This window comes from Malaclemys terrapin, chromosome 4 (genome assembly GCF_027887155.1).
Source record: "Malaclemys terrapin pileata isolate rMalTer1 chromosome 4, rMalTer1.hap1, whole genome shotgun sequence".
Taxonomy (NCBI): domain Eukaryota; kingdom Metazoa; phylum Chordata; order Testudines; family Emydidae; genus Malaclemys; species Malaclemys terrapin.
The window spans coordinates 85,447,199-85,474,679 of record NC_071508.1 but is presented as its reverse complement, the minus strand read 5'-3'; the positions used below and the strand labels follow the sequence as shown (position 1 = coordinate 85,474,679).

The following is a 27,481-nucleotide window of genomic DNA, read 5'->3' as shown; positions in this document are numbered from 1 at the left end:
CTAGCAGCTGTTTGCTTTGGAAGACTGTTCTCAGGGCTGTGCTGACTTCAAAGAAGCTAGAGTGGAAAAATGAAAATGGAGGCAGTAACTTCGTTTCTACAGCATAGACCCTTCTGTGTCAGAGAGGGCAAATCAGTTACAACAGTGTAGCCCCAACGGAGCTAAAACACTGACAGGCTTGCAGTATTTTTGAACCAAGCAACTGCCCTGTTAAGGTCTAGCATGATCTGAGAACAGAATTTGGTCTTGATTCTGCAGAACTGAACTATGAATTAACCACATCAAGGCATTCTGTGCTGTAATCGTGTGTAGGATGCCCAGAGGCGCAAGTACGAAAAATCAGGACAGTGTGTGGGGGGTAATAGGCACCTATATAAGAGAGAGCCCCGAATATCGGGACTGTCCCTATAAAATTGGGACATTTGGTCACCCTAATCGTGTGCCTCTGCATGGTAGTCTGTACCGGGTAGATACCATAAGACCATACTTTTACAAAGTGGTTAACAGCCTTTTCTTAAACCAATTCCTTGCCTTTGGCAGAACCCTGCTGGCAACACCCAAACATAAAGTGGACAATCCCTACTAAGTTCTGAGGACACAAGTAGTTTTAACAAAACCTAAACTTGGGGCTTAATTTGTAATGATTTTGCAGCTATTCTGACTCCTCCCTCTCGTCCTTGCTGTTTTCAGTTGCTGGAATGGATCCGCCGCACCATTCCCTGGCTGGAGAATCGGGCGCCCGAGAACACCATGCAAGCCATGCAGCAGAAACTGGAGGACTTCCGGGACTACCGTCGCCTGCACAAGCCCCCCAAGGTCCAGGAGAAGTGCCAACTTGAAATCAATTTCAATACCTTGCAGACCAAGCTGCGGCTCAGCAACAGGCCGGCATTCATGCCTTCAGAGGGGAAAATGGTCTCGGTGAGTGTGATGTGCTAAAAGCACAAAGCATCTGTCTACCCTTCCAAATCAAGCTTACTACTTTAGGCCATATTATTTGTATTACCATAGCGCCTAGGAGCCCTAGTCATGGATGAGGACCCCATTGTGCAAATACAGAAGAAAAAGATGGTCCCTGCCCCAGAGAGTTTACAGTTCTTGAGTAGAAGATGAGACAGACAGGCATGAGAGAAGTGTGGCCATGCCACCCTCATTTTCAATAGGAACCACTGGTCTCTGAATGCAGGACTCCATCCTGATCTAACTGCTTTGATCAGGATGGGATATTGGCTCCCTGGGACCTATTGTCCTCACACAGACTATTCCTGCACATTAAGGTGGGAGTGGCGGTCCAGTCTCTGCTTCTCTGTGTACAAATTAGGTCCGGCCCTCAGGCTCCTGGCTAGCTGACAGTGAAATCTGTGATTGGGTGAACGCTGGGTCCATCTGTTTTTGAGGCCACAAACTAATTTTTTATTGACCTCTTGAAGGAAGTGATCAAAGAGGTTTTTTCGTACTAGGAGGCATGTGACTGCCTCTCATGACATTCATAGATAACGTACTGTGAGTGGAAGTGCTTCACAGAGTGTCTTTTGGGTTCTGTGGTTCTCACCTGCTAAATGCACTCCAACTGGCCAGATCATCAGCCTGCTGCAAATCTACATCTCATGACCATGGAGCCAAAATACAGCCTCCTGTTGCTACAGAGTGATTAGAAGCCTATGGCCCGCTTGGATGAATGCTCAAAGCATGATGCTGAAGAACATTCCCAATCTTCTGAATTAATTCCTTCCTCTCACGCTGCTGTACCTTTTACATCACTGCAGGACATAAACAATGCATGGGGAGGCCTAGAGCAGGCTGAGAAGGGCTATGAGGAATGGCTGTTGAATGAGATCCGAAGGCTAGAGAGGCTGGACCACCTGGCTGAGAAGTTCCGGCAGAAAGCTTCCATTCACGAGTCCTGGACAGATGGTAATGCCAATCCTAATGCTTCCTTCTGAAAGCATTTTGCTTCTGAAAACATGCCATTGCCTATCTGAAGATAGAGTCCTGGGTGTCACGGGAGTGATTGTACTGGTCTTTCACATCTAGATTAGAGCTGAGCAAATAATTGGTTCAATAGTCAAACTGATAATTTTTTGGTTAGTTTTGAATTGAAACTGAATGTATTATTTTTTTTTCTGGGGGGTGGAGAAGGGGAGAGAAAAAAACAGAGAAATGTTAATTTAAATCAAACAAAATACTTTGAATGTCGATCCAAAGGGGTAGTTTCTAAACAAAATGTTGATTTGGATTGACATTTCATTTTGAAAGTGTCACTTTGAAAAGAAAAGTTGAAACAAAATGTTGAAATGTTTCTAAAATATTTTTTTTTTTCAGCTGAAGGTATTTGTTGAATTCAGCCTGAATTTGTGAATGGTTTTGGTGGCCTGAAAAATGCATTTTCAGCTAATTTACTATTTGCCAATAATAATAATAATTAATTAATAAATAAATCATATGGCTCTAATCTATACTAAAGTGGATAGGTCCAAGATTGTAGGAGAGTGCTGCATGTGGAAATGTAGATCAATTGGCAGAGCTGGAGGGAGGTGCTTATTGCAGCTGGCAAAGCTGTTGCTTGGCTCACACCAGTTGTGTGTGTGTGAGACTTTCATGAGCACCAACTCCACTCACATTTTTAAGGAGAAAAAATAATTTGAATGTTAGTATTGAGAAGAGATTCAGGTCTAGGAAAATAATAACATAATGAAGGAGCACCTAAGGACTATATTCAGGGCCCCATTGAATTAAGTCTTCTACAAACAAATAATATAGTCAGAATGGCCACCATATAGAGCATGAGTGTCAGTACATCTCTATCTTCTGAGCTGGAAAACTACTGGTTGGCCTGTGGCAAATATATGCTTTTGGTGTTATGCCTGAAATATATATAAAACCTGCTTCATTACCCTTCCAGAACCTCTCTGGCAGTGTGGTTACGACTATGTTCCATAAAATATATTCTCTAACTAAAATATATTAGTGTGGCCACATTCTGATTATGTAGCCATCTCCCCCTTGTGGCCACATAGACTCATACACTTTAAGGTCAGAAGGGACCATTATGATCTTCAATCTAGTCTGACCTCCTGCACAACACAGGCCACAGAATCTCACCCACCCACTCCTGTAACAAATCCCTGACCTATATCTGAGCTATTGAAGTCCTCAACTTGTGGTTTAAAGACTTCAAGGTGCAGAGACTCCTTCAGCAAGTGACCTGTGCCCCACGCTGCAGAGGAAGGCCGAAAAACCCCCAGGGCCTCTTCCAAGCTAGAGACTTGAATCTGGGTCCTAGTGTGACTGACAGCACTTGGTTGAGAAGCGGTGTTGGCAGTTCACACTTGATACTTACAATCCAAGAGACTCGTCTGAGACTGAAAAGTGTGAATCTCCAAATTGGCCTGTCTTGATTGCAGGAGTGTTCGAAGGGTTACATTTGGAGTAGTGGTGGGTCCACCATTGGAGTGTAAGCTAGTTGGCCTGAGCATGGGCATGAAGAATCCATGCCGATTTATTGGTTTCATTCTCCTGTCCTTTGGCTCCCTCTGTAGGTAAGGAGGTAATGCTGCAGCAGAAGGATTATGAAACTGCTACCCTGTCAGAGATCAAGGCCCTGCTGAAGAAACATGAGGCCTTTGAAAGCGACCTAGCTGCTCACCAGGACCGTGTGGAGCAGATTGCTGCTATTGCACAAGAACTCAAGTACGGCTACTGCCTGCTGCATTTGCCTTTCTAGGAGCTAGAATGGGGACCTTGAAGGCTAATCGGCTTTGCTGTCCTGCCCAGCACAATCATAAAACAATCCCTGTTAAGATTTAGAGTGCAGGAATGTAGGAAAATCCCAATGACACTGTCCTCTGATCAGGGGGCAGGAGGGGTTGAAACACGAGAGAGGTATAGGTTAGGAAACGCTCTCTGTGGGGAAGATTAGTAGTGGTAAGATAGGAGCATATGCTTGATTCTGAAAGGGGGTTCCCACCCTCTTCCACCTCAGTGTGCTGCCATTAACTCTTCCCTAAAGAGCCTGGTCCTCTTCCTGCTCCTGCTGGATTTCAGAACAGTTGCTGTTGCGCTATTGCAGTTTTTCAGGATGAGGAATAGCTTTTTTGGTGGTGGTCGTTGTTGTTTCTATTCTCTTCTTGCTAGCTTAGAAAGGGCAACCAGGAAGCTATCCTATAATCCTTTTCCCTCCCTCTCCTATATCAAGCCCTGCTTCGTCTGCCAGGGAGTAGAGATGGACCCATCAATCACAGATTTGTATGAGATGACTTGTATGATTTCAAGCAGGTGCTGTTGTTAGGTCCCTGGGGCCTATGCAGGTGAATAAGGCTCCACACTTCCAGGAGTCCTGCACCATATGCCTGGCCTGGCAGCTAGAGCCTGGTCTACACTCCTGACTGACTCCAGGGCCAGTGGGTCCCAGCACAGACTGAATTCTCTGACTGCCTTCCCTGGCTCCTGCTTGGAATGCTGCACTTCAGCTCTACTTCCTGGAGGGGGTGATGCAGGGGTCACAAGGGAAGTGGAGCCTCATCAGTTGGGGAAGCTGCGGTGTGTGGTGGCCACAGTTTGAGGGCAGTTTGTAGGCAGGCAAGAGCTGGTCAATAGCATGTGAGGAAGAGAATTAGCTGGGGCTGCATAAGGACCAGCACAACTTGGTGTTGACTCAGTTCTTTAATATTGAAGAATAAGTATCCACCCCATCTTGACCTGAACAGCCTGACTGGGGTAACATCAGCATTTTTGGGGCTGGGGGGCTGTTTTCTTTACAGGATCAGGCTTATTGGATCAGTCCTTCACCAGCAGAGATTTTAGGAATTGCCCCCTTGTCTAATTCAGGAGGTACCTCAGAAGGGGAGGAGGGCCAAGTTACTTCTCAATCCCTTTGAGCGAAGATTAGAACTAAGGCAAGCTAGTCAATAGGAATTAAAGTGATCCTCCACTTCCAGAGTGCATGCTGCATATTAGCCAAGCACCCAAAGTAGTTAAATCTCTGATTGCAGCAGAGAGAGAGATTGGAGAGCCCTGGTCCTGGGATGGAAGAGATCCTCCCCTTTCAAGCTATGTGACATGCAGGAGGGAACAGAGGGCTCAGGGCACATCCCAAAAACCAACCTCAGGATTGGCATCAATTGCTCTTTGTTAGCAGCCTCAGCGAAAAGGGGCTAAGTAACAGAGCATGGATGCTGAGCTCCCTTCCCTTCTGGAGTTATTCTAACAAGTCAAGGTTGAGACCTGTTGGTTGTGTGGTCTGGAGGAAGCCTGCCCTGCTGCTGTCTCCGCTGGGCTTGTTCAGAGGATATAGGAGAGTTTCATTATCCAGCACTTTCAAGTGTTGTATTCACTCAGTAGTCAAGTCAATTATCCTACCTGGCATTCAGGATTCTCTGCTGCATGGCCTGCCTCCTGCCCCACACACTACCCAGGCTGGGTGTCATCAAACTACTCTCTTCCTTTCCTGCTAAGTGCAGGACCAAGAGAGAGATGTGTGTGCTCTTCTCGGTCTCCTCACTTTAACAGAATGAGTATGGACATTGCTGGCATTGCGCTCTAGAGCAGGGGATAAGACAAACCAATCCATGTTTTAATCCTGAGGTTATTTTAAATAAGTTAATGTTCTGTGCACCTCAGCTGCTCCTGTATGTTCCTCATTGCCCAAAGGGTGCCTGCAGCACTCTACATCCATTAGCATGGTTTCTCGCTCTTTGAATTCACAGTGAGGACCTTCTCAGCCCCCTCCCCTATATACAAGAAGTAGGTATTTAGGCAGCATGGTGTTCTGAAGTGGAATGCATTTGGCTTGGCTGTGTACTTGAAAACCACCAACTCCCAACTTGGACTGAAGTCTCAGCTTTTCTCTCCCAGCCCATTTGCCCAAATCTTCCCAACCTGCACCATTAATTGGAAAATAGTCATGGGAAATCAATGGTGGGGTTCTTTTCTATTTTATAATCTCCATGAAGCGGCATTCTGAGTGTGATACACGATACCACTCTGTAACATCATGCGCAATGACTCCAAAGCTGGGTACTGTTGGTTTCTAAGGCTAGGTCTACACTACCCGCCTGAATCGGCGGGTAGAAATCGACCTCTCGGGGATCGATTTATCGCGTCCCGTTGGGACGCGACAATCGATCCCCGAATCGGCGCTCTTACTCCACCAGCGGAGGTGGGAGTAAGCGCCGCCGACAGAAAGCCGCAGAAGTCGATTTTGCCGCCGTCCTCACAGCGGGGTAAGTCGGCTGCGATACGTCGAATTCAGCTACGCAAATTCAGCTACGTGAATAGCGTATCTTAAATCGACTCCCCCCTGTAGTGTAGATGTACCCTAAGTCTCCTCATTACAGGGGGTGAGGGTATGTTGATTACTTCCGTTCTCTGAGATTGATGGGGAATTGTTGATTGTTCCTTCCCTGAGTGTCTTTGTTTAATTTTTCCATTTTTGTTGTTGCTTGTTAGTGAGCTGGATTATTATGACTCACCAAGTGTTAACGCCAGGTGCCAGAAGATATGTGACCAATGGGACAATCTGGGTGCTTTAACCCAGAAACGTAGAGAGGCCTTGGAGGTAAGATATGCTCACTAAGATCAATCTTGAGTCACATTGGCCTGGCGGTCTGGAGGAATCTTGCACTGCTGCTGACTGTGTTGGGCTTGCTCAGGGGATATTGGAGAGTTTTACTCTCCAGGGCTGACTGCCAGCACCATCAAGTGTTACACTCACTCAGGAATCTAGTCTGTTATCTCACTTCCTATTCTATAAGACATTCCCATGGCCCAAGGAGCTTATGATCCAATTTAAACAAAGGCAATGCAATTCAGATAACACAATGCACCGAGGACGATGCAAGTTCAAAACAGGGGTGATACCTATGATCTCTCCTAGATAAATGGTTTTGTGGAAGTCTACCAATGCTTCCTTCCCCCACTGCAGAAAATTGATCATGTGTAACTTGTGCACCCACTGTAACAGAAGCTCGCCAGCCCCATGCTTGCCCATTGTTCCAGAAGAAGGTTGAAACCTTGCAGGTACTTGCCCTTGGGATTACAAGGCCATCCAGCAGAGAGAACCTTTCAGGCCCTCTGTTGTTCCTTGCTTATCAGAAACTTGAAGTTGAAGAGTGTGATTCACACAGCCACATGGTCCCCTCTTTCTCTCTTGCGTCATTTGCTGATGACCTAGAGATAACTTCTAGGACCACTCCATGGTTTCATCAATTCATCAATGGGATGCCATAAATACAGGACAGCCAGCAGCCTCCTTTCCTAGCATGGATTCCCATACCAGCTGCAGTGCACGCTAGCATTAAGCTTCAGATCTTCAAACTATTTCCCAACGTTTGGGTATCCAGACTAGAAAACGAGTGTCATATTTTTACTTCTAGCCTAGCTGTGCCACCAGATTTGGCACCTCTGCATTACGCGAGCTGTTACATTTTCTTGGCATTCCTGTATTTTATAAGTTAGCTCTCTTTTGAAAAGATTATTCTTAAAAAAATAAATACGTAAAAAGAAGAGGGGAAAATCAATCTTGTGTAATGGCATGATTATATAACAGAATGTTATGGTTCATGTAGCTGATTTAAGTATATGCAAATCAAAAATATTTAAGAAGTCGGTCTTTCCAGTTCCAGACCCTAATTTCAGGAACACTTTTAAAGTCACTTCCTTCTGAGAACACTCAGGAGCAGGGCCATGGCAAGGAGTGGGGGAGCAGATAAACACAGGAGGAAGGCCCTGCTTAGCTAATTACAAAGCATGCTGTCCGGTAACTGTTCTCTAATCCTTTCTTCTTTTTGGGAATTCCAGAGGACAGAGAAGCTGCTGGAGACAATTGACCAGCTATACCTGGAATATGCAAAACGAGCCGCCCCTTTCAATAACTGGATGGAGGGGGCCATGGAGGATCTGCAGGACACTTTCATTGTTCATACCATAGAGGAGATCCAGGTATATGCAAGTCTTTCCCCTGAGATGTGTTTGTGTGCAATCAGACAATACTTTTCACTTGATTATGGCAAGTGATGTGCTTATGGTGTTCTGGCACTTCTGCTCTATCTGGTGATCTTTGGGGGGGAAAATTGAGTTTTTCTCAAATTCTTCAGAAGATCTGATCCAAGTGGATATAAGCCAAGTTTACTCCCATCTAACTGGATACCAAGACTTGAATGTGGATTTTTAAAGGAGAAGTGAGGGTCTTGCTTAAAAATTACTGAGAGTCGAGAGGATCATGAATTCTTATCCTAATGAGAGGGCTTAAAGCTACTCTCAGGCCCTGTGTGCTAAACCAACAGTCCCATAATTCCCCACCCCCAGTTCCTCTGCTCCTCTTGTTTCTTTGATGGTTTCTCTAGTCCTGCGCTGGACAGCTACACTGCTGAATATTGTGCTCGCCCCTTTGCTGCTGAGTTACTGTTGAGGGTCAAAGCTTTCAAATCTCCATGACGTCATTGGAGGCAACAACTCATCTCATCTTCCCCTCTCCTCCTGTAAGGCTGTTGTGGAAAAAGCTTATAGTAGCTCCCCATAGTCCTCAGACCTCAGTGTACCAGTTGCCTTTCTGGGTTCTGAAAGGCATTGCTATTTCTCCTGCTTGACTAGCACTTGTGAAGACAGCAGATAGTACATGTATTTGCTTGGATTAGGCTGGCTGAGCTGAAGAAACAGGCTCTTCTTGCTGTTCAGCTGTTGCTTCATGGTAGCAACTGATTTGTTTGCCATCAGGCTAGGAGACTGTCACTTCCAGGTTAGGTCATTGTGGGGCTGTCTGACAGCAACACTGCACATGAGAGAGAATGCATAGAGTGCTGGTGGACTTTTTGGGTGTGGGCTCTGTAGCACTAGCAGTGACCATGAGCTACTGGGTGGAGATGTCATAAATGGTACTGACACAGCATGAGCCCTATTACTGAACTAGAGACCTGCCGTTTGCTAAAGTGCTTCCTTTAGACCAGCGGTTCTCAAACTATGGGTTGGGACCCCAAAGTGGGTCACAACCCCATTTTAATGGGTTTGCCAGATCTGGCATAGCCTTTCTGGGGCCCAAGGCTGAAGCTGAAGCCCAGGGCCAAGCTGAATCCCAAGCCCCATTGCCTGGGCCAAAGCCCACTGTCTGGGGCTGAAGCCCTTCGGCTCAGGCTTCAGTCCCCCCTCCTGGGACTGTATAGTAATTTTTGTTGTTAGAAGGCGGTTGCGGTGCAATGAAGTTTGAGAACCCCGTCCTAGACCAATGAGTTATTTTAACTCTTCCATACTGTAGATCAAATCTGAATAGAGAGTGCATTTTATGAACACCGCCTTCTCCCATTTGTAACTTCATGGACTAAACTCCCCTTCCATTCATACTTGAACTACATTCCTGTGAACACAACAACAGTTGCTTACATAGGAAAGTATTTACTGTGTTTAACTGTGTATAACAGAAGTAGGTTATCAGTCACACGCTCTGCTTTCATTCTTCATTTCCTCTTCCCCCTCTATCCCTGCACCTCTGCTTCCTGGTCCCCTTTGCCACCTCTCCCCCTGCACTTGTTTCCCTGGTCTTTCTCCTCTTTTACAGGCTTCCATGCTCTCTGGAATTACAAACCTAGAAATGGCTGGAAATGAGCCAGTCCCAAGTGACTTGCCAGCTGTCCACAAACTATCAGCAAGTGTTCCCCAGACCACCTTAGATTACAGTTTGGGAATCGCAGCATTAAGAGGAATAGAAAGGACCAGTTGTGGTCATGGAGAAAGTGCCATTTCCAGCTACGGAGCACTTTGCCAATGGGAATTTACCAATTTCTGTGTGCTGGAAGATGTTCACCTAGTTGTGATCCCTGAACAGAGTAGGCCTACTTCTATTGATTCCACTGTAACCGTATTAGATGTGGATCTGGTACAGTCCTACCTGGAAAAAACTAATGGCTATTTGTGCTAGCACTCTGTTAGTCACCCAGCTGCTATAAAGTAACACTAGTAGTCTGATCTCTTTTTTCCAAAGTCATTTAGTGCTCACAACCCTCATTGCAGGGATCAAGCACTCTGGGAAAATCAGCCCACCAGAGTCTACAGCATGATGTATTTGACAGGTTTTGTGATGTTATCTCTGTAGCTAGTCAATATGGGATACAACTAAACACGGCAAAAATAACTTGCCTCATAACTGCCTGCTTTAATCCAACTATGAAGGTCTGAAAAATGTTTGAGTGCCATAAAAGTGGCTTTTACCTGCTGTGGAATGGCCTTTTCTGCACCCTCAGAGATTGATTGCTCTGCTGTAGCGGCAGAGGAGTTTCCAAACTGCACTGTTTTCAGTAACACCTTAACGTGGTGTTTTTGACTAATGCTCTTATCTCTCCTCTGCTTGCGCCTCTGTTTTCCAGGGATTGACCACCGCCCATGAACAGTTCAAGGCCACTTTGCCAGATGCCGACAAGGAGCGACAGGCTATCCTGGGGATCCACAATGAAGTCTCAAAGATTGTCCAGACCTACCATGTCAACATGGCAGGAACCAATCCCTACACTACCATAACCCCACAGGAAATCAATGGCAAATGGGACCACGTGAGTGCTTGTAGCCTTGCACTTTCTCTGTAAGGGAGAAGATGTTCAGCCTATTTTATCACCCCAGGAAGTGAATTATTCCCTTTCTAAATTCTCCTGTCCAATGCACAGTGCTCAACTAGAGACATAGAGTTTAAGGCCAGAAGGGACCACCGGATCATCTAGTTTGCCTTACTGTATATCACAGGCCACCAACATCACCTAGCGCCCACACACTAACCCCAACAACTGAAGTATTACAGCTCACAGACTAAACTATTACAGGTCACAGGCTGAGAATATGAGGGACTGACATGCCCCAGTGCCCAGGGCCCCTGCAATGGCAGTGAAATGATTAAGTGAGATATACCCATATAATTCCAGCAAGTGACCCGCACTCCGTGCTGCAAGGGAAGGTGAAATGCTCCAAGATCACTGCCAGTCTGACCTTGTGGGAAAATTCCTTCCCGACCCCACATATGGTGATCAGTTAGATTCTCAAAAGGTGACAAGACCCACCAGCCAAACACCAGAGAGACCGAATTCTCAGTATCCCCTCAGAGCACAGGCCCTGCTCGTCTCGCATGATTTGTTTCCAGCGCACGTGTTGGGGCTTAGTGTGCTTCAAAGTGCAGGATGTGCAGGTTAAAGAAGAGAACTTGGATCTTTTATTCCCTTCTTGTGCTGATGAAAGACGCTATCCCTAATACCAGTTGTGGTGATGGTCTTTGTGGGCAAATGGCAATTGAATAGAGCCCTTCAACTCATTTAACACAGGCCATCATAGAGTCATGGGATGTTCACTTATTTGGGTTAGGTATAACCTGGGTTATATTTAACATCGTCTGTAGAGAAGACAGGTTTCATGTCCCATTGCTCGTCCCCCAAGCCATCCAGCCCAGGCCAGACGCTTATGACTTCTTATTTGTCCACACCCCATTTCTGAATGCATTGTGTCTGGCTTACCGCGCATGAAACGCATGCTGTGCCTTGGTATGTTTTGCTACAGGTGCGGCAGTTAGTTCCCCGAAGGGATCAAGCCCTGATGGAAGAGCACACACGCCAGCAACAAAATGAACGACTCCGCAAACAGTTTGGTGCACAGGCTAATGTCATTGGACCCTGGATCCAAACCAAGATGGAGGTAGCATCTTAATAATTTTGAAACAATCTTTTTTTCCTCTCCTCCACAATCGCAGCGGGCATTCTGGATTGCCTCTTCCTTCAGCCTTTGGGCAATCCTCTCTTCATGCTTCAATAAGGGAGGCTTTCATGGAAAGTCAATGGATAGCGTGTGCTGAGATTGTCTCTGGCTAATCAGATGCATGGTACTTTTTTCTCCCCGCTCTTTGCAGCAAATACAAAAATGTGGCCTCGAGAAAGGGATGCTGGCACTTGAATATATTCAAAGAGTTTCTCGCTTGCTTTACACAAATACAGCAGAAGTTTATTTTGTATAACCACTTTCATACCATCTGTTTCAAAATGCACTACAAAATAAACACAATTATGTGGTAAAACAGCAGCAGGAAAGAGAATTTTTAAGGGAGAACTTTTTTAGCTAAGATTTGAATTAAGGTAAGTAGAGTTAAAGATAGAAGAGTACAAGAAGGCTAGTGTTGATCGCAGGAGGTGAAAGGGGTGAGGGAGGCTCTTCAAGGAAGACATTTAAGAAGGGAGTCAGTGCTAGATAAGCAGAGATGTGAGGAGAAAAAAGCCACAAGAGAAGGCACACAGAGATAAAGAGCATGAAGTAAGCAGGACAGCAGATACCTGTGAGGAAAGCATCTTGATCTCTCTCCTAGCTGAGGAAAAGAAAAGTGCTGGCCAGCTTATTCCCTGTCCTTTAAATTACTGTTACCATAGACATACTGAGAGGGTTCGCAGAGCAATCAGCCATGCCTTTGTCTTCTATCATCAGATGTTGCCCAACTAGTGATTCCACTTCATTGGATCTCCTCAGTGTAGGTTGCTTGTCTGCCTTGAGGAAACGCCAATGCTGTTACTGATTTTTGGGTCAGTGACCCAAGTGGCACAGTTGGAGGTGGTAACATATAATGCTCCTCTGAGCTCCAACTGTTCCCAGCATCACTGCTTTTCCATCTTCTGTCATCTTCAAATCCCCACCCTTGTCCAAGTACAGAGATGTATCTCTTATGTAGCCTCTTCTACCCCTTTGCTGGCAAGTTTCTGATTTGCACAGAAATGGCTTTATATAAGTCTCCTCATGTCATGTCCCCATGTCTTCTGAAAGCATGAGGTCCTGGCTTTATTAAAACATTTCCCATTGTTTAACTGGTGATGGAGAAGGAGGAGTTGTATGATATGGGGTAACAGTTTGTTTCCAACTTGGCAGGCACCATTACCCTGCACACATGCTAATCCCTAGACCTAGATGATCTTGATAGACATCAAGGGGTAGATTTGTGGAATGATGGCCTTTGAAGTGACCTACTCAGACGTGCACCCACAGTTCATTTTCCAGGTGTAAAATTCAGGTGCAAATTATACCTGCAAAGTGAGAAGATATGCCTCATCCTAGTTGGACGCACAATCAAAGGTCTGATATGTTCATTTTAGAGGTCACACTCAGCAAAGCCTACCTTGTTCTCAAACTTCTTATTTTTCAAGGCTAGTGGGGATCAGTCCTGCAGCATGTGGCTTTACCTCTTCCTAGTGGGAAGAGGCAGAAGGTAAAAGGTAAAGGAGGGTAAACCTCCTCACTCAGTAGTTACCCATGATCAGTTTACTTAAAGGATGGTGTTGATGAGGTTTTCCACAGAGCGCCAAATAGTCTGGTGATTGGGACTTGGCATATGTGACAAAGTGCGAGAGTATAGCATGTGTCTGATGTGGTGAGCACACAAACTGGTTAGGGAGGAAAGGAAATTGCATAACTAGGGCTCCATATCTGTCATAGATGTTGTGGAAATCACTGATTGCGTTACTTTCCAAGACCTCCGTGACTCCTGCAGGGGCCAGGATGGCTGACCCCACCCCCCCCTCCCCAGCCACCCAGAGCCAGCTGCTCAGGTGGCCCCAGGGACAGCCATACCAGCTGCTGCTACGGGGGCCTCGAGCAGCGGTCCCCAGCTGGCCCTAGGTGCCCCCCCACTCCCAGCAGCAGCCTTCCCCCCTTCCCCCCCCAATTTAATCACAGGTATTTTTAGTATAAGTCATGGATGGGTCATGGCCATGAATATTTATTTATTGCCCATGACCTGTCCATGACTTTTACTAAAAATACCCGAGACTAAATCGTAGCCTTACTCATAAGACAGTGAGCCAGAACTTCAGCTGATGTAAACTGGTGTAAATCCACTGACTTCAATAGAGCTACAGTGGTTTGTAACATATGGGGGTCTGACCTCATATGTTTATCTCCTCTCTTTAAAGCCATAAAACTAGATTCTATTCTCTCAGATCTATATGACTTGTTGTTGAAGCATTTCATCCCATACAGGGAATAGGTAGATACTATGTGTGTTGAGGCTTGTCCCTCTAATGGGCCCAACTCCCGTGGGTTTGTTTATGCAGGAGATCGGCCGCATTTCCATAGAGATGCATGGGACCCTGGAGGACCAGCTCAACCACCTGCGGCAGTACGAGAAGAGCATTATTAATTACAAACCAAAGATTGACCAACTGGAGGGAGACCACCAGCAGATTCAGGAGGCACTCATCTTTGACAACAAGCACACCAACTATACCATGGAGGTAAATACCTGGAGAAGCCTTCAGCCTGCTGTGTTTTAGCCCAGGCATACAAAACAACCTAAGCTGTGTTGGCCAGACATAGTTAAGACGAGCATCCCCATATCACCCAGATTCTTTTACAAAACCCTTGGCTAAACTTCGCACTCATGAAAGTGAGGAATTTACAGCATTGCTTTGCCCATGGCGCCCTGCCAGTGCACCTTAGTTCAGACCTGCAGCTCTGTATGCTAATCCAGTTCTGAGTCCTCCCTGAGTATTTGCAACTTCAGCAGGTGGTAGATGGGGACCAGTTAAGAACACCAATGCATCTTCAGTGTTTACCTGACACTTATTAACCTGCTACTTGATAGCTGAATGCCAATCTAATAGCCAGGGTGAAAATACCAGTGATGGTGGTGGTGTGGATACGTTATGCGTTATTTATACTATGATAATACCTAGAGAACGCAACCAGGAACAGGACCTTGCTATGTTAGGGTCTATACAAATATAGCAAGAGACTCTTGCCTTAAACAATTTAACATCTAAATAGACAAGACATACAATGTGTGAGGGGAAAGAATGCAACATACAGGCAGTCCCCACTCTGACTCCCGGAGTTTCAAGGAATAAGACAGCTATGTGTTGTTGTTGTGCTTCATATTTCATTGTAATGTTGCAAATCAACTCCCTAGCTAATGATTTTTTTTTTTTTTTAAATGTTACTTACTACTAGGGCTGGTCAAATAACAGAAGAAAGATAACACCTGAATATATTATGCAATTAACTTTACTGGTATTAGCTGACTAGTATTTGACTAGCTATAGAGCTAGTTGAGTTCCACAAAGTATTTTTGAATAAATTGTTTGACACATACTGGAGAAATTCCCCAAATACTATTCAACCAGCTCTACTCACTAAATTTCTCTCTTTAGCATTGACTTTCCTTTCTTGGCTTCTTTTCACTTTCCTATAATTATTTATGGTGCATCTTTGCTTGAGCTGTCTTCAGTGTTTCCTGATTTCCTTTTCTCTCTCTGTTGAGTTCTCTGCCTCCTCCCCTATATTGTCTCTCTCTCCGTTTCCTCTCTTTATAGCTATTCTGTACTTATTCTATCAATCTTCTCCTTCCACATCCACCCACTCATATATAGACCGGGAAATTGTGCCAGATACTTAATAGCCAGAGGACTACACATACAAATAGCCACAGCCTGATATGAAACATATGGGGTCCATTGTCCAGGGCCAATGCACAGATGAGTGCCCCATCATTTGCCAGACTGCTGGGATCCATACCAGGGTATGATCCCTGAACTCTATTTGGGGGCAGTGAGGGCCTTAATCTTCTGTATCAATCTCTGGCTAGTAGATGTCTCATAAATTTAGAGTCATGGGGTTTAAGGCCAGAAGGAACCACCACCTCATCTAGTCTGGTGGCCTGTGTATCACAGGCCATTTGCACCACCCAGCGTCCACACACTGAACCCACAACTAAAATTAGACCAAAGTATTACGGCTCCTAGGAGGCTAGACTACTATCTGCCACAGGCACAGAATAGGAGGGACCAAGGTGCACCAGCGCCTAGAGTCCCCAACCAGGAACAGTGACTGAGATCCCTGTAATTAGCCAAGTTCCCCCATCATCTGAAAACAGAAGTTTTCTCTCTCTGCTTCCCCCTCTACATCCTGCTGGGTGCTGCAAGAATATGGGGATGGTGAGATGTCTCTGCTAATCCATGCCTTTCACAGACTCCATTCTTTTGCTCCTTCTCCCTAGTTAATAGCGTCAGTGCTGCTGCTGGAAACTCTCCCAAGCAACAGTACACTAAAACTAACCAGATTCGTCAGTTTCACTTTGGCAACAGACTCTGGTCACTTCTCATTACTGTATCTGGCTGTGCTATATAATAGAGGCACTGGAGAAGTGGGTGTCAGACCTAGGAAGATATCTGTGCATCACTTTACACTCAGTTCACATTTGAAACGTTTTCTGCATCATTGAGAGCTAAAAACTTTGGGCTTGATCCTTGTTTACTCTAAGGTTGCTTTACACCACTCTGGCAGAGTAAAGTGACCTTAAAGCTGATGTAATGCCTTAGTGTAGATGAGAATCTGACCTTTAATTTTTTTTTTTAAATGAAGGTTCAGATTTTGAAGAAGTTGATGGCACTTGCCCAGGGTGAGAGAGATGTTTTCTGAGCAAGTGGATTTCCCAGGCCCTGACGATCAGGATCACTTAACTTGTAATGATTAACACAGTCGAACCAAGGGCTCCAGATGCAGACGGTTCCACTTTTTAAAAGAAAAGTCTTGTCCTTTCTTCTTCAGCATATCCGAGTGGGCTGGGAGCAGTTGCTTACAACAATTGCTAGAACCATCAATGAAGTGGAAAATCAGATTCTGACCCGTGATGCCAAAGGAATCAGCCAGGAGCAGATGAATGAATTCCGGGCCTCCTTTAACCATTTTGACAGGGTAAGTCTGTGCCCCCTGGAGCTCAGTGGGCCACCTGCTTCTTCATAGGCTTGGCATAGCATTAGAAACCAAACAGCCGCTGTAGTAGAACTATCCACATAGTAGACTTTTCATTCTTGTGCCTAGAGGACCAGGTCTCGTGAGCCGACAGCCCTGTGGAGATTGTCAGGTAATCCTGTCCACATTAGGCTAGTCTATTTGTCATGCTAAGACAGGAAGTTTGTCTGGAATGCAAGTTTCCTGACTGAGCTAAGACACGGGAAAGTCTGCCAGCATATTTAGAAAATGGATTATTCTCCCCACCTCTTACTCCCCATCCCTCAAGAGGGTTTCCACATAGTGACTGAGTATTGGATTTATAAAACTCTGTAGGCACCCATCCCCTCTCCTCTGGAGGTCCCTCACATAAGTGCTACATACAGTATAACAAAACATAAATAAATACAGAGCCACCAGCAAACACAATAATAAAATAAGCCCGTAATAAACTCAACCATCATCCTGCTAGCAGCTCTCTCACTTGCATCTAGGGGAGATCAGCTGGCGTGCTTCCATGAATCTGAACAGCCACACTGCCACCCAGAGAGAGGCACTCCCAAGTCCAAAACCATTTAGGGTTCTGTAGGTTCCATGCTAACACCTTGAATGCCACCCGTAGACCTACTGGCAATCAATACAGATCCCACAGCACTGGTGCAAACATATGTGCCTGACACTTGCTAAGCCTGTCACAGCATTCTATGCTAGCTTCAGTTTCTGAGTGGTCTCAAGATATATCTCATTACTGCAGTCTAATTTCAAGAAGAAGCCATCTCCAGATGGCCAAATAATGGCCATCCTAACTCCTCTCGCATTGTTGAAGGTGCATTCAGGTAATGACCCCCTCTCTTCTTTCTAGTGTTCCCCAGTGTACCCTGGAAATCTAGGATGTACATTCACATAAACAGGCCTTCCATTTACATACGAGATGCAAGAGAGGGGAGGTTACATTGGTAACATGGAAAATATGGTTGCCTCATCCTCAATTATTTCTTCTGTTGGGAAGCTTTAATACTGATTTAAACACCAAACTGAAGAAGTGGGCTGTAGTCCACGAAAGCTTATGCTCTAATAAATTTGTTAGTCTCTAAGGTGCCACAAGTACTCCTGTTCTTCTTCAAACTGAAAAAGTTGACGCTTTTTTTTTTGAAAGAGGGAGTCAGCTGAAGCTGGCCCCACTCACCTACCCTGAGTTTCCTTCTCCTGCCATTGTGGCATGTCAAAATTATGATGACTGCAGGCAGTGCTGCCTTGCAGCTAAGTTCTGCTTTTCAAAGTGGGATTCTCAATTTTGTGTGTAACTCTTGGTGATGAACACTTCCCACCCCACAGTGTTTGGGGATTCTGAGCCAAAAGAAGTGCAGCTGTTGTGAAATGTTCTGCTGGGCTTTGTGGCTGGCCTCCAGTAGGCTCTCTTGTGAGGAAGTTCATGTTTACCATGGGGTCCTCTCAAAACACAGAGGAAAGGGGGTGTGATAAATGAATATTGTCTCCATCGTTGGTGCATCCCTCTGTGTAATAGCAAAGATAGTTGCTATATAAAGCTAGGGGTGTTATTTTAAGGGTGGAGCACTTCAGAGAGCTCAGCCAGTCACAGCTCTGCTTTCATATACAGAGCTCAGAAATACAAGGGTGGCAGCACTTCCCTGAGCTTCAGCTGTTTTTTCCTGATGTGTTCTTGGGATGCCAGGACTGTTCAGGAGCACACAAGATACTCCGCCAGCTAAGCTTCACGGAAGCATTGCCCGGCATACCTACCCTAGCCTATCCCTTTATTGGGGCATCTGACTTTTGATAGCAAGAACAGTAAGGTGATAATGTTTGCTACCCACTGTGTCTGTCTGCGTCCCTGCACTCTGGGTTACTGTTGAAATGCAGGACTGCTGGCATTACTGGGTAAAAGAATAGCAATTCAGGGACTGATTTGGAAAAAGTAGATTTTAAAGCTTGCTAGTGTTAACAATTCTTGTTCAAACACTGTCAAGATGTGATCAAGTTCTCTGAGAAGCTACTGTTTTGAGAGCATTTTTAGCACATCCTGAAATGTCATTGTGGTATCTAACTTTGTGCACTTTTTATTTTTTTTTCCCCTGTCTTTTTATCTGCATGTCATTCTTTCTCTATCTCTCTCCTCTCCTCATCCACTGCATGGTGCACCTGTTTGTTGTCTTTTCACCTGCTCTTGATCTCCTCTTTACCTCTCTTTTACCTGCCCCACACTACCACCCCCTGGCACTGCATGTCCTGTTGCCTGGCACACTGCATAACCAGGATCACTCCGGCACACTTGGCCCTGAGGAATTCAAAGCCTGCCTCATCAGCTTGGGTTACGATATTGGAAACGATGCACAGGTACTGAATGCTAGTGGTGAATGCAGCGAGATGTTGAACTATGAGGAAATAACAGTTTTCTCCTTTCTTTTCTTTTTTGTTTTAATCCTTCTGTCGTTCTCATGTTTTAACTGTACATGTATCTCTGTTCCATCCCACCTTTTCTCTTTACTTAATGAATTTTCATATCTACCCTTTTTAATTACCTTTGTTTATTGTCTTGGGAGAATTCTTTTTATATCTACCTATTCCATTTACTTGTTTCACTTAACTTTCCCTGTCTTCTTCTCTTTGTGTATTTGTTTCACTTGATATCATCATGCGTCATTCTTTTTTTTAATATTCAATATGTGTCCTATGTAAAAACTATTTCATTTCCAACTGAATCATTGCTTCTTCATGGTTTTTCAAACCACCTTTATTGTGTTGTTTTTCATTGTCCAATAATTCCTGTCCCCTTTTCCCAAATTCATTCTTTGTAATCTCTCCTGTGGGTTCATCTCTTCCTCGACTGGTTTCCATTTTCTCTCTCTTGGTTTCTTCCATCCTTGCATCACTCCATGTAGAAGAAGACTGGCATGATGGATTCTGAAGATTTCAGAGCCTGCCTTATCTCCATGGGTTACAATATGGTAACGTAGAGCCCTCTGTCACTCATGTTCACAATGATTCATATGACCTTCTGCAAAGGGGAAGGGGACACATTTGTAATGAATCAAGGTAAAAGCTACCTTAATTCCTAGGACTCTCAGAAATGGAAACTAAATGTTGAAATGGTTGTGTGTATGTGTGCGTTTAAATCTTTGTCTTACAACTCTAGCTGGAGGGAAGAATGGGAGGGTTATGTCCAATTCTGATCTGTGTAGAGTGAGAATTGATTTGGAAAACTGCATAGCTTATAAACTGGAAGAAGCGATAACACCGCTCGTGTTGCTGTGTTCATTGTTTGCATACAGCAACATGTAACCTCTCCAGCAATAAGTAACAGTAGAATTCCATGAAAGTTTTCATTACAGCCTGAGGAATGAATGAATGCTGTTGCTACAAATAAATATTGAAATAAAACTGTTTATACAGGAAGTGTTTTTCCTAAATTCTCAACGTGTACACACACACACACACACACACACACTACCATTTATAAATAAATCCAACTAAAATTCAGCCTTTAAGCTTCTAGTGCCCAAAAGCGGACTGTCCATTCTAGTCTCATATACTGTGTCCCCCCCACACACCTGGTGTGCTACAAGGGTACTTGCTTCAAGCTTCTTCCTAAGGCCAGTTATGACTCTAGGATCCTGATATCCCTTTGTAAAGCTTTCAGTGGTAATGTGGCAGCAGGTCTTTCAGCAGGTGTTGGTGAGATCAGCTTTTTCCAACCAACCAAAGATACTTAGACTAGAAACAGTGCAATTAGAATTATTTTCTGATAGCTGTCTCCCTTTCCTCTCCTGCCCTATCCCTTCCCACTATGATCAGTGAAATACTCCTTTATTCCACTCCGCTCCTGCCTGTTCATGCAGGCTAGAGTCCTGTTTGTAGCTTTCTCATAGCTTTTTCCTCAGTAAATAGATTAGCGTTCAGGACAACACAGCATTAGGCTGACTTTGTCGACAGAAGAATCATAATGGGGAGAACTTCTGCAGGCAAAACATATTGGTACTAATCTTCTCTAAGAGTAGAAGAGAATCACACAAGAAGTTTAAATAATGCCCTTAATAACTTGCTGCCACAAATGTTAGGCAAAGCAATCTTCCAGTGTAACCTACTTCTCAGCGCAGTATAAATACAAACACCTTTAGTCTGGTGTACAAGGCCACATCAGTTAGCATTTGACCAAATGCTTTAAAGATTGTGTATGTGTGTTACTGTTTCATGTTGATTTGCACTGAGTTGCCTGAAGGTTTCACTCTTGCTCCCAGGCAGAGATTGGGATCTACCTCTTCATCTTCATACAGGGGGAAAAAACGGTACAAGAGATCAGAATAGATGCTCTTAGATACAGAGAAAATTAAGAAGCATAAGGTCTTCGCTTCCATGTCAAAATAATGTACAGTGAAAGAATCCCTGGGTCTAAAGACACTACCCTGGAGATGCTGCTCTGCCAGGCCTCTCCAAAGCATGTAGGTCTCTGATTTCTCGTGCCTTTTTGGTAAGGATGAGCTTAAAACCATTAAGGTCCTAAAGAAGGGCAACAGGTATGATGAGAAGTAAAAGGGAAGTAAGAGATTCCAGAGAAGAAATTAAAGACCAAGGCCAATTTCAAATCTGGCTGCCCAAAATTAGGTTCTGAATCCATGTTTAGGCTCCTAAATAAATTATCTGATTTTCAGAGGGCCCTGTGATATAGAATTGCATCATTCTGTGCATTATAGGGACCTTTATATCTTGAAGCATCCATACTATTAGCCTCTGATGGCGACATGATACTAAACTAGACAGACTACTGCTCTGTTCTGCTTTGACAGCTAATGTAGGGTAGCAGTTTTGTGAGACTAGGATGGCATTGTTCCAGAGCACTGTTGAAAATACCTAACTCCAAAGGGAAAATGAACATTTAAAAAAAAAAAAATCCGCTAGGAAAGCTTGTTGGTGAATGTGTTTGTGAGATTGATTTGAAGTGTCTTCCATAGCTTTATTTTCTTAGCCATGAGACTGGGATCATTTAGAAACATTCCAGTCTCATTATTTCACCTTCCAGATGCCATCATTTGTGCGAACTGGATTTACATTCTGTTCATTCTTACCAATAGTCTGACCTGTTGCTGACTGTCTTGTTATCTAGGGAGAAGCAGAGTTTGCTCGCATCATGAGCATTGTAGATCCCAACCGCTTGGGAGTAGTGACATTCCAGGCCTTCATCGACTTCATGTCCCGGGAAACAGCAGATACTGATACTGCTGACCAGGTCATGGCTTCCTTCAAGATCCTGGCTGGAGACAAGGTAAGTTTAGACTTTCAAAGGGAAACTAATGCTACTTTTACATAAAAAAGAAAACTCTGGCTCAGGAGTGGCCGAACGGATGTGAAGAGACAGGAAGTATAATTCCTCAGAGGTGAACAATGAAACACTCTGCAGTCATGTGTAAATCTCTGCTTCCTGACCAGCTCAGAGGCCAAACGATAGCTCTTACCTTCATGTACCCTGCAGAGATCCTGATTTAGCAAAGCACATTAACACATGCTTAAGTCCCACCGACCTCTACTGAAGTCAGTGGAACTAAGAATATGCTTTAAGTATATAACTGCAATAATATAGAATGGGTTGGCAACCTGTGGCACGCATGCCAAAGGCGGCACGCAAGCTGGTTTTTAATGGCATTCTGCTGCCAACCGGGGTCCTGGCCGCCGGCCCCGCTCAGCTCGCAGCCTGCCTGGATGAACGGAACCCCAGGCCGGCAGCGGGCTGAACCGCTCAGCCCACTGCCAGTCTGGGGTTCCGTCTGCCACCCCCACTGCCGATCTGGGGTTCCATCCACCGGCCCCTGCCAGCTGGTGTCCCTGCTGCTGGCCCCGCTCAACCCGCTGCCAGTCTGGGGATCAGTCCGCTGGCCCTTGTAAATGTAAAATGTATTACTGGCACTGAAACCTTAAATTACAGTAAATAAATGAAGACTTGACACACCACTTCTCAAAGGTTGCTGACCCCTGATATAGAAAATGTCTAACCCAAAAAGTTAATATTAAACAAGAAACCAATGTAGCTAATATTTCAACACAAAAGTGTTTCTTGGAGCCAAAAATGTTTACTACCTTGAAGTAAAAACACATTTCTACAAAAGTTTGAAGTCATGGACAGGAAAGGAACCAATATCAATCACTGATGTCAGCTGATGTTTCTTATACACACAATAACTACAAATTAGCAGAGCAATTACCTTATCTTAACTTAAAAGGTTTGGAGCCATGATACTAAAGTAATTAATCAATAGTTATGGGTTTGGTTGGTTATTTTAAAGTGCATGATTAAATTCAACCAACATAGTACTGATCAACTGTGTTTTGATTAATCTTGAAAAAGATGAATTACTGGACATCTACAAGTTCAATTAGTTTTTCCACATGTGACAATTTACAATGACATGTAAGTGTATGTCTTACATAAATCAATGAAAATCTGATACTGATTGAGGATAACCTCTATCAGTTAACAAATGATTTTCAAATATCCACCTTTTAACCGTATTATTACAAATACTATCGGATAGACTGGAAAACTCCCAGGACCAGGATAGATTATAACTTCTCTAGATTTGGTTAATCAGTGGAATGAATGTACCAACAAATCATATTTTTTTATTTTTCTTGCATAAAATTACTGGCAATTCCTTAAATTAGCTAATGAAATAAATTTAATCTTAATATATGCCAATATTTTCTAATAATTTTGGTGATCTGTTTTGAAATATGACAATATGTAGTGAAAATATTGGAATACCATGTTAACTGAAATCTCAGATTTTAATGAATTATCCTAATTTGAGTACTTTTTTCATGTTTTGCTAATGATTTTACTATAATCTCTACGTATAAACCTCATGTTTCATCCATTTTTTTATTACACATTCTCTCTGATCAGAGTATATCTCCTCTCTCAACAGTTGTGTAGTAAATTCCTAATTATTTCAACAGGATGAAAATTACGATTTAAATAACGTTTTCTGTAGTTTTGTGATCGAGTATTACATTTAAACTTGATTACTGTGTACTTCCAAAAAAGGATAATTATCAATTATTAATTGGTTTTAAATGTTATACTAAAATACTTTTTGATTCACATTGCACTAAGAAGGTAATCCTCCCTCAAACTCCATTCATGAACGTAAAAGCAGAACACTTAATGAACGAATTGGGAAGTCAAAGGACAGAAAATCTGACACCTAAATATCTTTTAGATGCTTCTAAATACAATTGTCCATGAGTCAGTTAGCTACAAAGAACTTGTTGCTTAGCTCATGTTCAACAAACTGCTACCTTATATCCAGAACGTGAATTGGTGATGGGCCAGACTAGCTTCAGTGTGTTTACATTTCCAATAGCCAAACCTAGGAGGTTTACTTCCTTTTGAAAAATGTCCCTAGGAAAGGTGGGACGTAGAAAAAGCAAGGAGAGTGGAGGGAGAAAACTATGGAAAAAACAAAAATTCTTTGGTAGACAATGTTGTCTGCTGCCTGTGCTGATATAATTTACCAGCACCAGTATGAACTAATTCGCTGTCTTGTGGATGCCATCCCTTTTCTGGAGAATGAGTCATTGAGGCCACATTTTGAAGCCTTAAAATCAACTTATAGGGCGTAATAGGGCACCCATCTTTTTAGTGGTTGTTAACGAGGGACTGGAGGTAATGAACAATTTCTGCTTCTTCCCATTCACCTTAAACAAGAACCATACCATCAGCAAGACAGCAGGCAGCCTGACACTGACAACCTACCTGCTCTCCCACACAACCACTCCGGGTCTTCTAGGGCTTTTCTCCCACTATAATCTATCTTTCCATTGCTGGTCCCTGGCCAAATTCCAACTAGGCAGGGTATTGCATTCTGCCTTCCTGTATACCCAATGTGCCTTCAATGGGATACAGTATTCTTAATTTAACTATAGCACAGTTGCCCCACTGCCTCCCTGAGCAGCAGGAAGTGATTTGTAGAGTACTTTCTAAGTAGCACCATTTGCTGGAAAGAATAATTTGCTTTGTCTCTTGTTGTTTTTGCAGAACTACATCACTGTGGATGAATTACGACGGGAACTGCCTCCTGATCAAGCTGAATATTGCATTGCTAGGATGGCACCATACAGTGGGCCTGATGCTGTACCTGGTGCCCTGGACTATATGTCCTTCTCCACAGCACTCTATGGCGAAAGTGACCTTTAACCTCTTCCTTTCTCCCCACAACATACTCCCCACCCCCTCTCCCGTCCAGGCGCACTCTTCTTTCTGTATGCAAAGCTGCCTCTGCTCCGCCTCCTTTTATTTTGTGTCTCCATTTTTGCTTCAGATAACAGATCATGTTTATAAGGGGGGACATTGAAATGACCGTCTACCTTGCCCTTGAAATGACAGTTTACAAAATTATTTTCTGCAAAAAAAAGTTACATTTAAAAATAGACATATTTTATTATAGAAAAACAGGTATTTTTCTCCATCAAATTAAAACAAAGAGAAAATTTAAAAATATTGCACCAAATGTTTTGTGTTGTGACATAGGAAATCGAGCACAGTGTTACATTCCATTCTTCTTTACAAAAATTAAAAAGAACGAGAAAAAAAAAAAAAAAAAAGGCAAGCCACCAGTACTGTTAACTTTTCCATTTGCGTGTGTCTCTTTTATCATGTTTATCTTGGGAGGGGGGGTCAGACACGCAAGTGCATGTGTTTGCTGGTTCACTCATTTCATGAAAATATTTTATGATAAACTTTTGAAATTGCTGTGTTTTCTAGGGAAAAAATAATGTACACAGCTCATGTTTTCATATTTAATTAAAAATTTTCAATATGCCTCCTATGTTTATCAGTGCACAACTTTTTTTTGTTGTTGCTGAGAGTTGTCTGGTTTCAGAATATGAAGCTTGAGAGTTGGTAACTTTGATATATTGCTTGTCACAAACCATATTAAAAATTTCTTGTGATAACAAATCTAGACTTCCTTCATTTGTCTAGTGGATTTGTTTAATTCCATTTAATCAACACCCTGAACACAAGTAGATTCTTTCAAAATCAATTTGATAGCTTTTTTTTTTTAAATCTTCATAATATCTGAGGTTAAATGTTTACCTCCATTTCCTTAGAAGCGTTTCCTTTTGTGTTGAATGATGTTGAAATTTACATAGCTGGTAGATACTTATAAACAGCTTCAAATGAGAAGTCTTATCACTGCAAAATAGCATCTTGAACCATTCCTGATGTCAGCATATTTCTGGGAATAGTGAGTTTTATTTTATTTTATTTTATTACTACAAGATCAGCTCAGAATGAGTGTCTGGAGTTAAATAAACCCAAAGTTTTAAATGGTCTGATTAACATTCCTCCCCCTGTCAAAGCTTAACATCACAAATACTAAGATACTTAATGTTATCACTTCAGTCACCATAGTGTCTTTCATGTTTCTAACATGTTTAAACAAATAAACAAACTGCCCTCTGACAAAACTCTGTACAGGCCTTCTTTATATATCATAAGAAAGCTAAAAAGGGCATTTAACCCCTTCCTATCCCTCCTCACTTTGCAGGTAACCTTTAACCTTCCCTAGTCTTCATCCCTTCTGCAACCTTTTCAGAAACTAAGGAGTTTTCTCCAGTAAAGATTTTTTTCACATGTCTTTTTCAGCATGATCAGATGTCAGGGACTCTAGCACTTACAGCCAGTTGGTTCTTGGACTAATAGATTGCAAGAGTGCAACATTAATTCACACAGTGACAAGGAACACCTGCTACTTTCAGTGCTGTTGCCCAGCAGAGTCAGTTCTGATTTCCTGGGGTTAGGCTGGTTTCTGAGCAAGAATAGACTTTTTTAAATCCTTCAACTGAATACAACTTTATTTTCTTATTCTTAATCTAGTTTGTAACCTGTAGAAAAAATCACTGGGCTGTCATGTAATCCCAACCCCACAAAACCTGCCTACAGTATCTGGGAGAGGGGAGAACAAATTCTGCTGACATGCTTAAAAAATTCTTAAACTACCTGTTGACCTTCCTCTCGCCTTCCAGTGGTGGTAACGTGTCACTAAAGGGTACAGTTGAACACAATTTAGTTACAAGACCACATTGTACTCAGCACAGTTCATCTTGAGCAGCTGAGGGGAACAGAGAGGTTATGTGACTTACCCCAGGTTGCACAGCAACTCAATGTCAGAGCTGGATTAGAACCAAGGTTTCCTAACTGCCAGGCCTGCGCTTTAAACAATTAGACCATACTTCTCCCTACTTAAAACTTTGGAGGACCCTATATAATACACTAGTAATTTTTTAAAACTTGTAGTTGGATCATCATCTTCTTCCCTGGCAAGCTCATCTACGTGACTTGCAATTCACAGCATGTAACTACTATGCTTTGCAGGAAAAGGAAATGTTCTTTTAAAGGACATGCAGTGCAGTTCTTACTAACTGGATTTTTGCTTCAAATTAAAGAAATTCTAGACAAAGAAAGCATACATGCTCTGGGGACTCTTGACTCCTGGAGGTAGGAAAAAAGGAGCCCTTCCTCCTTATTCCACTGTGAATTTTGGGAAGAGAGATTTTAACTTTTCATGGCTATTCAGTCTTATGTACATTGTATGATTGAGTTGGCTACATGTCCCAAACCAGACTAGTTTACTGTACCTAAAATGGAGCCAGAAAACTCTTTGGATTTAGAATGACCCTTTTGGGGGAAATTGCTAATAGTACTTTGCAATGTCCACTCTTACTCTGATCTCAATGTACTTCA

The 27,481-nt window shown here is 43.3% G+C and overlaps 1 protein-coding gene across 3 annotated transcripts in view; it reads left to right on the top strand.

Annotated features, from left to right (window-relative positions):
- The window catches only part of ACTN1 (actinin alpha 1), a 133,859-nt gene extending 108,521 nt beyond the window's left edge, over window positions 1-25,338 (top strand). Inside the window, exons 10-22 of one of the 3 annotated variants that reach the window (XM_054025119.1) lie at window positions 691-921; window positions 1,767-1,914; window positions 3,540-3,690; window positions 6,448-6,556; window positions 7,798-7,938; window positions 10,353-10,535; window positions 11,524-11,658; window positions 14,052-14,231; window positions 16,543-16,689; window positions 19,000-19,080; window positions 19,626-19,691; window positions 21,845-22,003; window positions 24,773-25,338. In XM_054025119.1, coding sequence (XP_053881094.1) covers window positions 691-921; window positions 1,767-1,914; window positions 3,540-3,690; window positions 6,448-6,556; window positions 7,798-7,938; window positions 10,353-10,535; window positions 11,524-11,658; window positions 14,052-14,231; window positions 16,543-16,689; window positions 19,000-19,080; window positions 19,626-19,691; window positions 21,845-22,003; window positions 24,773-24,931 — 1,890 coding nt within the window. In that variant the 3' untranslated portion in view covers window positions 24,932-25,338. The remainder of the gene's footprint in view (window positions 1-690; window positions 922-1,766; window positions 1,915-3,539; window positions 3,691-6,447; window positions 6,557-7,797; window positions 7,939-10,352; window positions 10,536-11,523; window positions 11,659-14,051; window positions 14,232-16,542; window positions 16,690-18,999; window positions 19,081-19,625; window positions 19,692-21,844; window positions 22,004-24,772) is intronic. The other 2 variants (XM_054025118.1, XM_054025117.1) reach the window with 2 other exon arrangements.
- Window positions 25,339-27,481: the final 2,143 nt, after the last annotated feature.